This window comes from Suillus clintonianus (assembly GCF_016758775.1).
Source record: "Suillus clintonianus strain FC179 chromosome Unknown DEU56scaffold_19, whole genome shotgun sequence".
Classification (NCBI taxonomy): domain Eukaryota; kingdom Fungi; phylum Basidiomycota; class Agaricomycetes; order Boletales; family Suillaceae; genus Suillus; species Suillus clintonianus.
Genome location: NW_024539243.1, coordinates 251,248 through 265,731, shown reverse-complemented (window position 1 = coordinate 265,731; position 14,484 = coordinate 251,248). Strand labels below are relative to the sequence as shown.

The 14,484-nt window shown below is 49.1% G+C and overlaps 6 protein-coding genes across 6 annotated transcripts; all 6 read left to right on the top strand.

Moving 5' to 3' along the window:
- Window positions 1-222: 222 nt before the first annotated feature.
- On the top strand, window positions 223-3,218 carry DEU56DRAFT_790232 (uncharacterized protein). The gene is made up of 3 exons (XM_041352594.1): window positions 223-516; window positions 581-2,172; window positions 2,261-3,218. The coding sequence occupies exons 1-3, from the start codon at window positions 493-495 to the stop codon at window positions 2,874-2,876; spliced, it is 2,232 nt and encodes a 743-aa protein (XP_041210832.1). The 5' UTR covers window positions 223-492; the 3' UTR covers window positions 2,877-3,218.
- A 103-nt stretch (window positions 3,219-3,321) lies between these two features.
- On the top strand, window positions 3,322-4,005 carry DEU56DRAFT_790222 (uncharacterized protein; the record flags this gene model as incomplete). The annotated part of the gene is made up of 3 exons (XM_041352593.1): window positions 3,322-3,495; window positions 3,567-3,792; window positions 3,847-4,005. Exons 1-3 carry the CDS (start codon window positions 3,447-3,449, stop codon window positions 4,001-4,003), a joined length of 432 nt encoding a protein of 143 aa, XP_041210831.1. The 5' UTR covers window positions 3,322-3,446.
- A 583-nt stretch (window positions 4,006-4,588) lies between these two features.
- DEU56DRAFT_790217 (uncharacterized protein) lies at window positions 4,589-6,558 on the top strand. Its single transcript, XM_041352592.1, has 7 exons — window positions 4,589-4,996; window positions 5,042-5,170; window positions 5,227-5,498; window positions 5,549-5,667; window positions 5,723-5,876; window positions 5,933-6,011; window positions 6,070-6,558. The coding sequence occupies exons 1-7, from the start codon at window positions 4,796-4,798 to the stop codon at window positions 6,187-6,189; spliced, it is 1,074 nt and encodes a 357-aa protein (XP_041210830.1). The 5' UTR covers window positions 4,589-4,795; the 3' UTR covers window positions 6,190-6,558.
- A 40-nt stretch (window positions 6,559-6,598) lies between these two features.
- DEU56DRAFT_790213 (uncharacterized protein) lies at window positions 6,599-8,680 on the top strand. The gene is made up of 15 exons (XM_041352591.1): window positions 6,599-7,003; window positions 7,061-7,070; window positions 7,131-7,150; window positions 7,206-7,238; window positions 7,293-7,389; window positions 7,449-7,483; window positions 7,533-7,566; window positions 7,619-7,651; window positions 7,704-7,780; window positions 7,839-7,893; window positions 7,945-8,043; window positions 8,099-8,218; window positions 8,277-8,317; window positions 8,373-8,398; window positions 8,453-8,680. The coding sequence occupies exons 1-15, from the start codon at window positions 6,941-6,943 to the stop codon at window positions 8,598-8,600; spliced, it is 891 nt and encodes a 296-aa protein (XP_041210829.1). The 5' UTR covers window positions 6,599-6,940; the 3' UTR covers window positions 8,601-8,680.
- A 128-nt stretch (window positions 8,681-8,808) lies between these two features.
- Window positions 8,809-10,715, top strand: DEU56DRAFT_790210 (uncharacterized protein). Its single transcript, XM_041352590.1, has 4 exons — window positions 8,809-9,271; window positions 9,489-9,594; window positions 9,649-9,730; window positions 9,780-10,715. Exons 1-4 carry the CDS (start codon window positions 8,929-8,931, stop codon window positions 10,512-10,514), a joined length of 1,266 nt encoding a protein of 421 aa, XP_041210828.1. The 5' UTR covers window positions 8,809-8,928; the 3' UTR covers window positions 10,515-10,715.
- A 104-nt stretch (window positions 10,716-10,819) lies between these two features.
- Window positions 10,820-13,085, top strand: DEU56DRAFT_790204 (uncharacterized protein). Its single transcript, XM_041352589.1, has 7 exons — window positions 10,820-11,062; window positions 11,130-11,431; window positions 11,492-11,561; window positions 11,636-11,739; window positions 11,797-12,043; window positions 12,100-12,742; window positions 12,799-13,085. The coding sequence occupies exons 2-7, from the start codon at window positions 11,191-11,193 to the stop codon at window positions 12,874-12,876; spliced, it is 1,383 nt and encodes a 460-aa protein (XP_041210827.1). The 5' UTR covers window positions 10,820-11,062; window positions 11,130-11,190; the 3' UTR covers window positions 12,877-13,085.
- The last annotated feature ends 1,399 nt before the right edge of the window (window positions 13,086-14,484 follow it).

Here is a 14,484-nt window from a genome sequence, read left to right as displayed (position 1 = left end):
TGTGGACCTACAGATAGACCTCGACCGCAACACGCCTAACATTGTGAATCCTTGAATGTTTGAATGAGAGAAATATGGCGCCACCAGTAGCATTCACGGCGCACGCTGAGCTGCGGTCGGTCTCCCAATATCGCTTATCCACGTATACCTCAGGGCTCGGCTGTATAGCGGGCAGAAGCCCATCACAGAGATACCATCGTGGAGTCTAGACTGAAATCCAATCCTAGGGGACTATCAAAGTCGACGAGAACGACGTAACACAAACATTAATGTTCCAAGCCCAACACCAAGTCGCTCGATCGACCCCACATGTTGTATTTCTCTCCCATCGTGCCCCGGATTAATAATAGGCTCTACAGGAAAACACGCACCTTCCGCATGTCCGAGCTACGATAGCTACTTATATCAATACCACCATCAATATCTGCGATCCACCTCGCTTGACCCGGAATCATCAAGCTCACTTGTGTTGCCACATTACAGAGGACTAGCATGGATCTATATGAAACTTTACGGGTGCGTTTCCTCATCTTGCCACTTGTTCTATAGTGCTGAACGCTATTACGCCTCGACCGCGAAGGCTGAATTTTGCCCTCAAATTGATACTTCCCTTCTTACAGCTATCATTGCAGACCATGCGCCAGAAGGGGACGCCGCCCACTCCCCTGACCAGGTCAAGAATATACGAGAGATATTGAAGGTTCTCGCAATACAGGCACAGCAGGATGAGTACGAGCTCGACGACGTTATGTCCACTGCGTCTCTCACCACTCCAGACCTATGCGACAGTACAACGACCGCAAGCGAGTCATCGGCATCCCAGCACTCATTTAGCTCGCCACTTGGCTTCTTGCGAGAGGCTTTCTCGGATGTGCCTGTCGAACGGCTCAAACGCCTACTGAGAGAAGAGTATGGAGAGGCCCTGGAGGGAGACGGAGATGTCGACATGGAAAGAGTGGTGGAGTATATCTTAAACATGGAACACATCCGCGACCTTGAGGAGCGCGGAATCGATGCCTTCGAACACTCTCCTTCACCATTACTCAATGGGGACTGGGAAACCGTCGCACACGCGAAGCCGAAATCCACCCCTAAGCTCGCCACCCCCACGAAAAAGAAGACCAAGGGCCGCACAATCAAAATCGTGGACATGATGCAGACACAACATGCTACCCCTTCTCCAATGCAGACGAAAGGAATGCAAAAGGAGGGCATGATTATGGGCGTGGGTGTGGACATATGGACGCAAGTCTCCTCGCTTTCTACCCAGCTCGCTGCACTACTTCCTCCAGCCCAACCATCACATTTCACTTCCTTTTTCCACTCCCCAACATACGTAACGCCCGCGCACGCTCTCCGTGCTGCTCTTGCAGCTCTACCCCCGACTTCTACCAGTATCAAACACAAGGCTAAGGAAAAAAACCCTGTCAAGCAATCTAAGCAAGCAGAAACCAACACCCTCTTTGCACTCCTCGACCTCCTCCAGGCCTCGCCCACTTTCGCCACTCTTGATGCGGAACAACGTAATACTCTCTATGCAGACGCCCGCCTCGCACTCTCTGCCACGCAGAATAGGCCAGATGATGCTCTAGATGTCGTTTGGATCATTCGTGACCTCGAACAACCCGGATGCCAAGCAGGAATATACCACCTCCCGCCTCCGCTTACAGATGCAAATTCGAGTTTCACTTCTGCACGTGCAAAGTTGCCAACGGGTCCCCCGTCCGTGCAGCCTCCACCAACGTCCAAGCGCAAATTCGCATCTCCTCCTTCCAGCCCCACGACACAGCCCCAATTCCCGGAGCCATGGCAAGACGTCCCGATCCGATCCTCCCGTACCACACAAACCCTGGAGGACCGCAACCCTTCAAATAAACGCAAGGTCCGTGGCGCAGGGAACGGACTTGGCAAAGGCGGGAAGGGGGATGTCGGGGAGCTTTCCAGCCAATCGACTGGAGGGAACACCTCCGGGGCGCGACATGCGCGCTTTGCGCGTGGTGTGCTTCAGGCGCGCAAAGAGCGCGGAGAGCTGCTTCGCGAGGCGGGCCGGGCGTGGCGGGGGCCATTGGGCGGAGAGGTGGCGCTGTACTATGCGCAGAGGGCGAGGGATGTTACGGAGAAGGCGCGCAAGGATGCGTTGGACGAAGCAAGGGAGTTGGTTGAGGCGAGGAGGTGAGATTTTTTTCTGTCTTCTGCCTCGTACAGATATTTCCGAATTTCCTCCAATTACTCTCAGAATTGATACTGACGCACCCTGTAGATATGCTTCCAATGATCAAAGATCCATCGACCTGCACGGGACGTGCGTTCAAGAGGCGATAGTGATTACCAGTGAGATATTAGAGAGGGAGGGATGTTCACCTGGTGAGTACGCACGTTCTGACTGTCAGTTGCTGGGCATTTTGCTGAAAGGGTCTACGTGTGTGCGCCTATGTCTCTGTCACTTTACCCGACCGCCGTCCCACAGCATCTCCCATTCGCCTCATTACTGGCCGCGGTACCCACTCTGCAGGGGGCGTGGGCGTATTGAAGCCCGCGGTGCATCGAGCGCTCGTGAACAAAGGCTGGGACGTAAAGATGTGGGACGGAGGGTTAGTTGTTCGGGGACGGGAAAGGTGGAGCGTGCCTTAATCATGATATGCACGCAACCGGTCGATGGGTATTTATATGATTTTTCTTGGGTTTGTTGTATCTTGCGCTCATGTACGTCATATATTCGTGTTCATCTATCCCGTTCTTGTATATGTTACCTACACCTTATTGTAGTCTTGATTTCTTATGTATACTTAGATGTGTATCGTCTAGCTCGTGATGTATCTGGCTCGTTATGCATTTATTCCTATGCCGTTCTGTTTTGGAGTGAGCGGGAGAGATGAACGTGCCAGAAATTAAAGGAAAGAGACGGTGCGCATCAGGCATATATCGTCTCTTGACCAAAGTGCCTAGACGTCCCGGAGTGGGGGGACCCAATATACCTCCCAATACTCGATACTGACGAGAATGTTGTAAGAGGTGTGATAATTCCAAACTTCTAATGGTGATTGTGGGGAGTCTGGCACCCGGAGAAATGGAGGATGATTGCGTTACCAGAGCATTAATCCTTTTTTGAAGGCACCAGGAGCATCAGCTCATCAATCCCTTGTCGTACTACACATTAGCCTGGAAGATTAAACTGGACAACCTACAAGTCTGTGATCCACTTGCAAGCAAGCTTCAAGCTCCAAGCCAGCATATGGAGTCGTAGGAGTAGTCAGGCTTGTAAAAACGTTTACCCCTAATTGTTCACACAGCCACATTATTACGTAGGCACGTGGCGACCATGATGAATTGAATAACTGCGCTTGTCCTCAAACTTCAAGGTCTCCATCGAAGTCTGAAGACGACAACCGACCTTCTCATAAGAATATTATTGTCAAACAGACCCGAGCGGAGCACTATAAATTGCCATGTTATTCTACCTTTCCCTTCTTGCAGCCCTGGCATCACTGGTGATGGGTGAGTACCCGCAGCAACAGACCTGAGATAATGGGTCGATATGTTGGCATAAACTAACTCGTTCCTCCCAGTTGGCTACCGCTACCGCGCAACTCTCCCTACAAGAGTTAAGGCTTTCTTCCCAAGCCTTAACCACTACACGCCCCTTGCCTCATTTTCGGATCAGGCACGTGCGGGGTTGAGCTCTCCGATGTTTGACATTGAGTCAGCCAACATCGCTGAGGGAGATTCGCGAGCGGGGCTGGACGAACAGGGAACGCAAGAGGTGCTGGACATCATGCGTGCCCAACGGGTCAAGTAAGTGTCTCGTTTATGTGGCTAGCGTAGCTTATCGAAACTTCATTCACACAGCTTCGACCAAGCAAGATTGATTCGTCATAACCAAATTCTTGCTCGTAATGGGATCGATCCGTCGGGTAAGCGTTATTATTATCTTGTAGTTCTTGCGAATTCATCATGGTGTCCCACAGGCATGCCACTTGATTCAAAGGCTGTTACGAGGCTGTGATCATTCCAGCTTTTCACCACATTCACATCCTATGTTTTCCATACTATCATTGCCCATCGATATCGTTCCTTCGACTTCTCACATTTGGCACGGACCTTGGATTTATATCATATAGTTGTTTGTAATTTTAAACATTGCTGCGGTTTTCATTGATTCGGTTGCTGCCCTCGCTTAAGCAGATATCTACATGTTCAACGAGCGCGTTTCAATACACGGACTAGGAAGTCAGGGACATGAGTGTTATAACGTACGACATGGTATTCTGTGGGCAGCGTGTAGTACAGGTCCCATAGGGTTGGTATCTGCTGGGTATGGTTGCTCACGGGCGGTCATTAGGCGGACACAACTTTCTCAGCCCAAGGCTGTGATCATTTGAACTTTCGACTACCACTTTAATGTGGTGTCACTGTCTTCGCAAGCGTCAGTCTTGGTCCCCCCACCATCAAGCCCAAGTGTTGTTGCGGCACTCTTCGCTACTCTATGAGAGTGCTCAGATCTAGGCCCAGTTTCCTTAACAGGAAATAAAATCGTGCAACAATCAGTGCCAACTTCTATTTATATGAATTTGAATATTATTTATCCTCATATGCTTGTCTCGGTCAATCATGTACTAATTTATATCCACTATGCCACCTTTTCGGCGGGCGCCTTCCAAGAATGACGACGAGACATACACAGAGGTAAGGCTCGTAAGGCTACGCTAGTGAATATTGGTGACGTGACTTGCAGGGTGTCCCCCAACAGAAACGGCAGAAAGGCCACTCCGGAAGGATAATAGTCCCCTCGCCAAACATGCGTATTACAAGGGCATCCACTTCACTCGATGGCTTGCTAGATTTTTTTCAAATTGGGACAGAGAGCCGCACGTCTGATGACCCAGCAAATGGCTCTGAGGAAGCCAGTGATTTTGAACGTTTTATGGGCTCCGTGCTACCACAATGTTTGGAAGCACGCTACCAGGTGCAAGACAGCGACAGTAGAACGGACAATATTGTATGGATAACATTTTGAAACAAATCGAAGCTAACTGAATGGTAGGGCACTGTTCTTCGCCCTTTATCTCGGTACGAAGTATCGGCTGTGATAAAGTACGCGTCCGTGTCTGATGCGGCGGCCCTTCCTTCGCCGGTACATGCGGCTATACTGAGAAAGCTCCAACTCCGTCGGGTAAGTAGTCCTGGTTCAAATGTGACCCGGAGACCAGTGGTTTATCTGTGTGATAGGAGAGGCGTAGAACAGATATCCAGGGGCTAGATTCTGTCCATTCTAATTCTTTGACCTCCCTGCCCTCCCAATTACCGCCTCAGTTGCCACAATCAGGCATTTTTAACTTTCTCAACTCCATCCGCACAACGCGTTACGAAATGTCGTTTCTATCACGCCTATGTGGGTATAGACCATCTAAAGACTCAGGGCTAGTTGCAGTAGATTGGGAAACCAGATCCCCATGGATGGAATTGATGGCAGACGTGCGAGAACATTACTCCTATGCGCAGTAGGTCTCGTGTACTCAGATGACTGCGTTGCTAACCTTATTATCATAAGCCCTGCGTCAGCTCAATCGCCTGAAGTTCCAGTTCCAATTCGTTACGTCTCTCTACAGCCGTCCCACCTTCAACAGGTACACGAACTACTAGCTAGAGTGTTTTGGGATGGAATTGATGGTTTGTCGTATCCTCTCATGTTCATGAGTTGCTCTTCGGAACATGACATTCACAGTCAGCGACTTGCTTCAGTCTTCCCCCGAGCGCTGTTCCGTGATCGCCGTGTACGGAAAAATTGTTGTGGGCGCGGTTCTTTTAAGCTCGCCTCAGGAAGCGTACATCACGTACCTAGCTGTCAGAGCAGGCTGGGATAATTCGCAGATTGCAACGTGCGTTGCGATTTCTCGACGTTTCTAGTGATGGCTCACGAGCCTTACCTCTGCAGGACTATGCTATATCACCTGATTACGCTCAATCCGCACAGAGACATCACTCTTCACGTGGCTGCTAATAATCCAGCGATGGTGCGCTTTTATTAGTGCTTGGTGTTGGCACACATTTTTAAAACTAAAACTTGTGTAGTTGCTGTACAACAGATTTGGGTTCAAGGCTGAGGAGTTCATCGTAGGGTTCTACGAAGAGTACTTAGACTCTCAGTCGAGGGCATCTATGAATGCCTTCAGATTGCGTCTTCGACGATGATAGAATGATCTTCACATTGACACTGATCTAATCACTAGAGCGACTACGACTTGCCGATCCAGTGCTCCCAGGGGTGTTTCTCTAAATAGCTATGGCCGCCAGGACGAAGTCAAGATGTCGGACCGCAGTGATCTGCGCTCTGGTGTCAAGCGCGATATCCCTTGTGGATTAGTTGGGATTAGCTCGAAAGAAGCTTCTCCAGGGCCAGGCACAACCACAATGCTAAGGAGATATACTAATCCGAATGTCAATAATTAGGACGGATAACAAAAGTGTTTGATGTCCATCATGTCCATGCTCCGACCGCGCGATTTTGCCGGTTTGAAGTAGCATCTCGTGACGAATGAATAAAAAGCATCTTCTGCAGTCTGGAGTCCCAACGGCAGGAACTTCGGATGCTGACTGCTGGACCTTATTTGCGGTGGCCAAATAAACTTTCTGACTGAGTCATTCACTGGTGGCACGCGAGGACCGTCCAGACTCCGGGATGTGTCTTCGGCGCCCTTAGTCCATGTTATCATCTTTGATGCAGTACAGCCAGAAATATGGATACAACGAAGGTGACAGGTCTAGTGAACTCCTACCTCCATTTATGCGCACACATATAGCCGCACTCTACCAACTTTGGTTTACTACCTGTGTACAGCCAAGCTGTCGTGGTGTCATTTATTGAAGGGGAGCCCATTTTTGGGGTTGGGTAGAGGGGTATAAGACCCTCATATTTTCCGCATGTTTTCCCCCGGGCCTTGCAATGGTGAACTGGATGGCTGGCCCGATACTCATGATCAACGCGTTTCGGGAGCATATGTCGAGGGTGAGTCTGCACTTGTCTATAATCTGCCGGATGTCGATCTGATCGATGCTGCAACAGTACATGAAAGGTGACTAACTGGACCCTGCAATATTACTATTTCACGTTGCTGATCACTGTCCACTTCCAGTCGCTGGTCTGACCATCCTTGTAAGTTAATGCTGGCCACGTGATTGCCACTCATAATGATTTTGTGATCTGTCAGATCTATGACTATCTTGTAACAATGGACAAAGAGGTACGCATAAAGTAATTTCGACAATTATCCCTTGTTCATATGTGCTCCCCGCAGGTTAGACTCATGTGGGGGTCGAAGTGGGGCATCGCAAGGGTCCTCTTTTGCATTTCCCGCTACCTGCCATTTGTTGCGTCTGCCATCTATCATTGTTGTGCGTCAATCTGTCTGTTCAAAATGAGCTCTTCGTCCGCCCTGACATGATCTCTGCAGATCTGTTCGCAGTTCTATCGGCCCTGTCAGATTATGTCCGTTTGTGCCTAATTTTTCATTGTACACAACTGATATGCAGAATAGGATCAATGTTTCCCATTGTACGATGCCGCTATGTGTAAGTTGAATTCAATTCACTGTCTGTAAACTCATGCCTGTTTTCGAAATAGGGTTGAATGCGATCAGTATATGCGCCGCAAAGGGTGATGCGCTCTATCATCACATGATATTTTTGTCATCTCACCGTCTTTATAGGCCTCCTAATCCTCAGAACATATGCGATGTGGAAATGTAACAGAAAGATCTTATATGGCCTCCTCGCATTTGTTGGCGTTTGTGCGGTCCGTTATCACCGCAAACGTTGATTGACGCCATCGGGCCCGCCCATAGATACTCTTGACGGTGGCGTTCGTGCTAGAAGTTAAAGCTGGACTCTTGTTATCTTGTTCGTTGTACCGATTCTCACGAAGATACCGGAACTCATCTGATTTGGCAGATGGCCCGCCCCCATCTTTTGGAGGGCCTGGCTGCTATCCAACCAAAAGTACTGATGTGTTGTACGTGTTTTACCTAACGCTGGTGATAACTGAGTTCGGTGCGTTGCGTTATTAGCACGACCTAACTGTCAACTCATGCTATAGCCTAATCAGTGATCCTCGTTCTTGTGCTTATTCAAGCCAGGGTGTATTCGCAGCAAATGACCGGCCCTGCAAGTGGTTTGTTGAAGTCGCTGTACCGCGATTCTATTTTTTATATCGTATGCTTATTGTGTAAGTTCTCTTCATGCCTGCATTCAAGTGATCGTGAATGTCTAGCCTTGTGACATAGTGATATCTATAGCAAACGTAGTGGTCATGTCCACCATTCCAGTGAGTGATTTGATGCCTCTTCTGATATGGCGACTTAGGGTCTCCAACGAAATAGCCACGCTACAACCAACTCTTTGATACGTGGGTCGTGTCGTTCCTTCAGGTCTGTCCGAGACTGAATGTGCCATAACCTAGATTCCCGGCAGTCATGCACTCTGTCCTTTCCTCCCGCATCATGTTTAATCTCAGGCAAAGTGCATATTGTGATGTTCATTCCACAGACATATCAGACATGGACGCTCCGGACGCTACACTTCGTTTTTCTGTTTTCGGTAGAGTTTGAACATGGGTGATGAGAAGAAGAGAAATTTTGCCATTGCCTTGTTGCTATGCATGGCTTGTAATTACCACTTAGAGTGCCGAATACAATCCATTCTGGCCCTGGACAATTGCTGCAACGCCAGATAGGGGCTGTTCATGTGAAAATGGCAAGTGCATTGTTTGTTATTTGTTTCCCAGGGGTGTTGGTTGCAATTGGTGGATTGTTGGAACAATCCTTTAACTGAAGCTTGACGCGCTTGGTCCTAGTAACGTGCGAGGTCACATCTTGTTTCTCTCTTTTCTCTTGTACTTATCTGCTCTCTGCTTTACGATCTGTGTCACGAATTACTATGCCTTTCCCATTTACATTCAGTTTTTCGGTACCGGGTCTTCACAATCCCTTTACATCACGATCGGCAGTAAAACCGTCCCGGAAAGATGCACTGCTTGATCCTGCAGCTGCTATTTCTCGCCGTAATCGCGCCTTGCCTCCTCCCCGCTGTGCATCACCATCACCATCACTATCACCATTTGTACCACTAAACCGTAAGCGCGGTTGGGTCCCTTCTATCCCTGAACCCAGCCAAGCTGCCACAAGCGCTGCATCTACTCGTGGTTATCTCGACACACCCGCCAAGTACAGAGATATAGTGCACGAAGCGCCCGAGAGAGAAATTGAAGAGATGTTTGCAGGTGTGTCTCAATCATCCATGCTGTGACTTTTACATGTTTCGCCAACGAGATCCGCGCCATGCTCACGCCATGTGTTTTCGTGATTCGCAACCCCACGTGTTCTCCATGTGCGGGCTACGCTTTTTATTTCGGAACCATGCCTCTTGCTTCTTTACTTTCATCTTTTTCAAACCACTTTCATTCATGCTTTTCGATATCGTTATTGAAATCGATGTAGAATTACCACCCGCCAAGCGGCGTCGCACTCTCGCTGGTTCGATCGTGTCTACAGCGTTGAGCGCTGCTCTTATCGGGACTGCTGTTGGTCTCACTGTATATCGCCTGTGAGTGCTGAATGTCCGTTTGATTTTTGTGTCACTTATCGCTGTCGAGCGTAGCTGGCGGGACCGAGGCAAGGAAGCAGAAAGAATACAACCACTACCACCACCATACCATCCGGGTGACTGGGTCCCCGAACAAGTATGTAAAGCATGACATATGTTGTTGTTTTGTCGTTGACGTATATCAGTACAAGGATATTCAAGTTACCCCTCCTACTCCGAAATCACGCAAACCTCGCCCAACACCTTCCTCTGTTCGTCGCTCTGGCACACGACACCGCAGGACGCGACCTCGCGGTCGACCAGTTACCCCACCACGTAGCGTCTCCCCTGCCCTTATGGGTCATCCACCCCCAGAGTTTGATTTCGTGCATGTAACCCAAGACGAAGACGAAGAGGAGGTCGAAGCTGAGGCCGACGAAATGGACTGGATAGGCGATAAACTATCTCAACTGATACAAGAAGGGCACAGAGCTCTAAACATGGAGGTTGTAGTCATGAGCGAAGCGAAGGAGGATGAGGTGGACGATGGTTCAGGTGACTGGGAGGAAGAACAGCCTGCCGTTGGTCCATCCGTCTCCAGGCGCAGTTCCTTCCGACGAACACATCGACCCCGTGATATTCAACCCCCGTCATACTCTGCCTTCACCGTATCACCTTCTCCGAGCTCGTCACCTAGGAAGCGCAAATTTGTTGGCGAAGCTGTACATCTTTCTCCTGACCGCTCAGATTTTTCGAGGTTACCGGTACCTAGCACGCCTCGTCGGATTGCTCGCGACTCGTCGATGGATTTTGACGCCGTCCCTACTGTCTCGAGCAGCTTCAAGGAGGATGAGAGTGCGTGGCAGAGTCCGGAGCTTCGGGAGTCAATGGAGAGGGCAAGAGCGCAATATCTTCAGAGACGGATGGGTGCACGATCATGATGGAACTTTTCTGATACATATTACTAACTGTAACTGTATGGCTGCTCTTGTCACTTACTGACTCTTGACGTTACATATTATGATCTGTGATTTTTGAGTACATTCTGTAGCATTAGAATAACTTGAGTCATGCTTTCATGCGTTGCCACTACGACCTACGTCGACGTAGTTGGCAGTTTTCCAGAAACACCCAAAAATAACAGATTGATTCCGAAGAGAATATTTGCAAATTTATAGCATCAAATTTGAACAAAATTAGAATAAAAAAGGCGTTGAGAAAACTGTAAGCGATGCGCGCTACAGCCATCCAGCGTTGAATAGTTGAACGTATGCACTTCCAGCAGACCAGCGCACAAACAGTGCGAGGATGGTCCTTGTTACCCAGAAGACCCAGACGGGCCATGGCATCGTTTCTGGCCTAGCGGCTCTAGCCTAATCAAAAACTGCTCCAACGTTACGGCACCGCAGTAAAAATGAGCCTGTGCGAATTGATCAAGATGGGCCGCAATGCGCAGCGTGTGTCCGGCATTCAGAATAAAGCCTACATTGTATGACCTTACGGCTTTCACTACTAGTTTCTCAAGTATACTTACCCTCCTCTCGCCTCTCGTTTAGTTTCTCGGTCTCTCTGGATTGCGCGTCAACCACGCCTTAAAGGACGTCTCCCCCCATACCCATGGCATCCTGTGGCCTCACCAAGCGTGGTTCACGATTTTTGTGCCTTGCCATCTTGTTGTGCCTTGGACTCCCTGGAATACTTTACAACCGTGAAGCTGTTCGGGGCTATTTCCGAGTCGGTGATCACCTACCGCCATTGTACAAGGACTTTCGAGAGCGGGAAGAACATCTAGATCACTATAGAGAGTATGAAAAGAGGAAGGATGTGAAATATCTTTGGTCGGCCAACCATGCGCATAGTGAGCTATACTTTTTTTTTTCTGGGTTTGACCCACCACATGTTGATAATATGTGCACAGGCTCAGGATGGGGAAACGTCATGCAAGATTATGTGATGAATGGGCTGCTTGCGCAAGCCTCAGGACGCTCGTCAGTCACCGTTCCTTTTCGTGTCCCCTCGTTCGGTTCCCACATTCCTGATTTTGTTCCTCTGTATCGTGTAGTTTCGTCTTCGATGACTACGTCTGGAATCCAGATGGCTCAGTCTTTTCGGATTATAATGGGCATTTGATTCCCTCTCGGATACCCTTGACAGCACTATTGGGCGGCAAGTACAACATGGTCAACTTCTGTGTATATGTTCTGTTGACGCAGACTGTTCTAGGCGTCATGGTGGGTGGTGAAATGCCGCCTGGTGTCACAACTCCTCGTGCGGTGTCAAAAGCTTTCTTCAACAAAGTCTGCCCGCATCCAACAATCATTCAGGTGACAGAGGTGAACGATGATCGTATGCGATTCGACGAAAGCGTGCCAGCTTCGTATGTATTCGAGAAGTGGCTCGAAAAAATCAACTCAATTGATGACCCATGTATCGAAATCGACCCAAAGAGCGATGCAATCTTCGAGTACTGGTGAGTCACACGCATCGTATCTTAATGACCAGCGGAAGACGCCAGACGTCGTGCAGGATATTTGGACACAAGCGAATGCTGTCCATTTGGGAGTTCCTCAAGAAATCCCCGGTAGCAACGCATTGGGGATGGTCGCCTTTGATACACGATGCATACAAACGGAATCGCCAGATCTTTGTGCCGGGCGCGAAAACTTCTATTTTCGACGGGCTCTCTGGATCAAGTGTCGCGGAAAACTACACGAACCCGATACCTGGCCTCTTGGCGCTACACGTGCGAAGGGGTGACTTCCAGGACCACTGCGTCCACCTGGGCAAATGGTCATCAAACTGGAACGCGTTCAATATGTTCCCCGAGTTCTCAGACAAGTTCGACAGGCCCACTGATGGCGGATGGGGCGAGACATCAGAAAAGAACATGCAGATGTATCTGCAGCGGTGCTTCCCCACGGTTGAGCAAATCGTCCAGAAAGTCATGCAAGTGCGCGTTGAGTCGGATATGCCGCTGACGCACATCTATATCATGACTAATGGCGCTGTTGAGTGGGTTGAGGAGCTGAAAGAGGCTCTGGGGAGATCTGGGAACTGGGATCAGATTAAGAGCAGTCGCGATCTCGACATCACTTGGGAACAAAAATTTGTGGTGCAGGCGTTGGATATGTTTGTGGCTCAACGAGCTGAGGTGTTGATCGGAAATGGGGTAAGTGCTGCTGTAGCTTAGCTGCTGGTGCAAGACTGACGAGCGTCTCGTTATAGTGGTCGAGCCTGACCTCGAACGTTGTGATGCTGCGTATGGCGCGGGGTTTGCTCCCGGACAGTAACAGATTCTGGTAATGACACTTATGATTGTCTCGCCTGCGGATAGAGGCACGGACGCACGATCTATCGTTTTTTATTATTGGGTGCTTGCATTCGTTGTGCGCCAGGGTATAGTCGCTACAGTAATACACCGTTATCTTTGGTGCCAGGGTATATACTACTTACGTTGCGGATATCAATCATCATTCATCGGGCGATGTTATACCACATTTTTCTTTGTCGGCTTTTGTTTTTGTGAACACTGAGTTGAGAAGCAAGGATAACAAAAGCCAAGCTCGATTGTGAGGTACCGTTATGTTTTCTTTAGGTACCTGATCTACCTGTCTGTGCTGGCGGTTCGATCTTGTATGGATTGTTGCATCAGGCTATGTATACATATTCGCTACAGTAACCTGGATGCTGACAGACTATATCACCATCAGATTTGGCTTTTGTAAGGAATCACGATGGGCCAGTCTGTCCCACTTAACTGCATTATCAAGCGCGTGGTCCCAATCAAGGTTTTGCGCCACGAGTAAGTGATTCGCAAGGGAGCCACAATCGATGGCGCCAGTACGAATCACTTTCATGAACAGCTTTTCAGCGGGAAACAAGTCCCTGGATATGCGTGGGTTGTCGTTTTCATAGCAACTTGAAGATCTGGGCACAGGATGGTCACGTTGCGTTACAAGAGTCAAGGTTGGGGAGCATATGCGATTGCATAAAGGAGTTTGGAAGAGCAAAAGGGCACATGCCATCGGCAGTATTGGGTTTGATATCTTACACATGACGGTGCTTAAGAAGACATAGGGACAGAAATTCAACATGAACGTGCCTTGTTCAACGCCCGCTCCCAGGACCCCGAGTGCCAGCCATTCTAAGATCTTCTTGTCATCACCTCCGCTGAAGATGTGCTTGTTATAATCGACGGAGAAGGTTACGCAGGCCACTATTAGAGTGCTGAAATATAGCGATAGTCTGTTGCTCCGAGAGCTGCCAGAGAGCTGACATGATTAATCACGGCAATGGCACTCCCGTATGGTGAAATTCCACTCCGATATCTTTGGGGTTCTTCTCTCGTCTGTAGGAATCGTTACAAAAGGTCACTGAGAGAAGGCGTGTGCCATCCGGCGTCCGTGCGAGTGCCGAGGTAAAGGTTTGTCGGGCAGAAGCGTGGCGCTCGAACTTTGCGATGCATCCCTCGTGTGTTGATTCCATGTTGATTCCATTCCTTTTCTGTAACTCGCGATGACTGCGAATAACGACCGTAGTAGACTTCATCACCACATTTAAGTGGATTTCCTAGTAGCTGCCATGTCTGTGTTCCACAGCTTTGTCGTTTGGTCCTGCGAACCTGCCGCTAGCACCGCGACATTATGGTCGATCAGGAGTAGGCTATGAGTGCTTGGATGAGAGATTCGCTCGTGAAGTTTCCGTTCCAGGCGATGTCCTTTCCACCGTCTTCACCGCTAAGCGCTTGCTATCAATCATCCGTTGCGTGACAACGAACTTGTCAGTGGCCATTCAGTTCGGTGGTTCTTGTCGAGCTTCTGTTGGTTAATATCTTCACAGATACTGGACTTCCTTTATTGCAAACTCAATTCTTTGTCGTTTGGGACCGCTATTACAGCTGTTTGCAAAAAG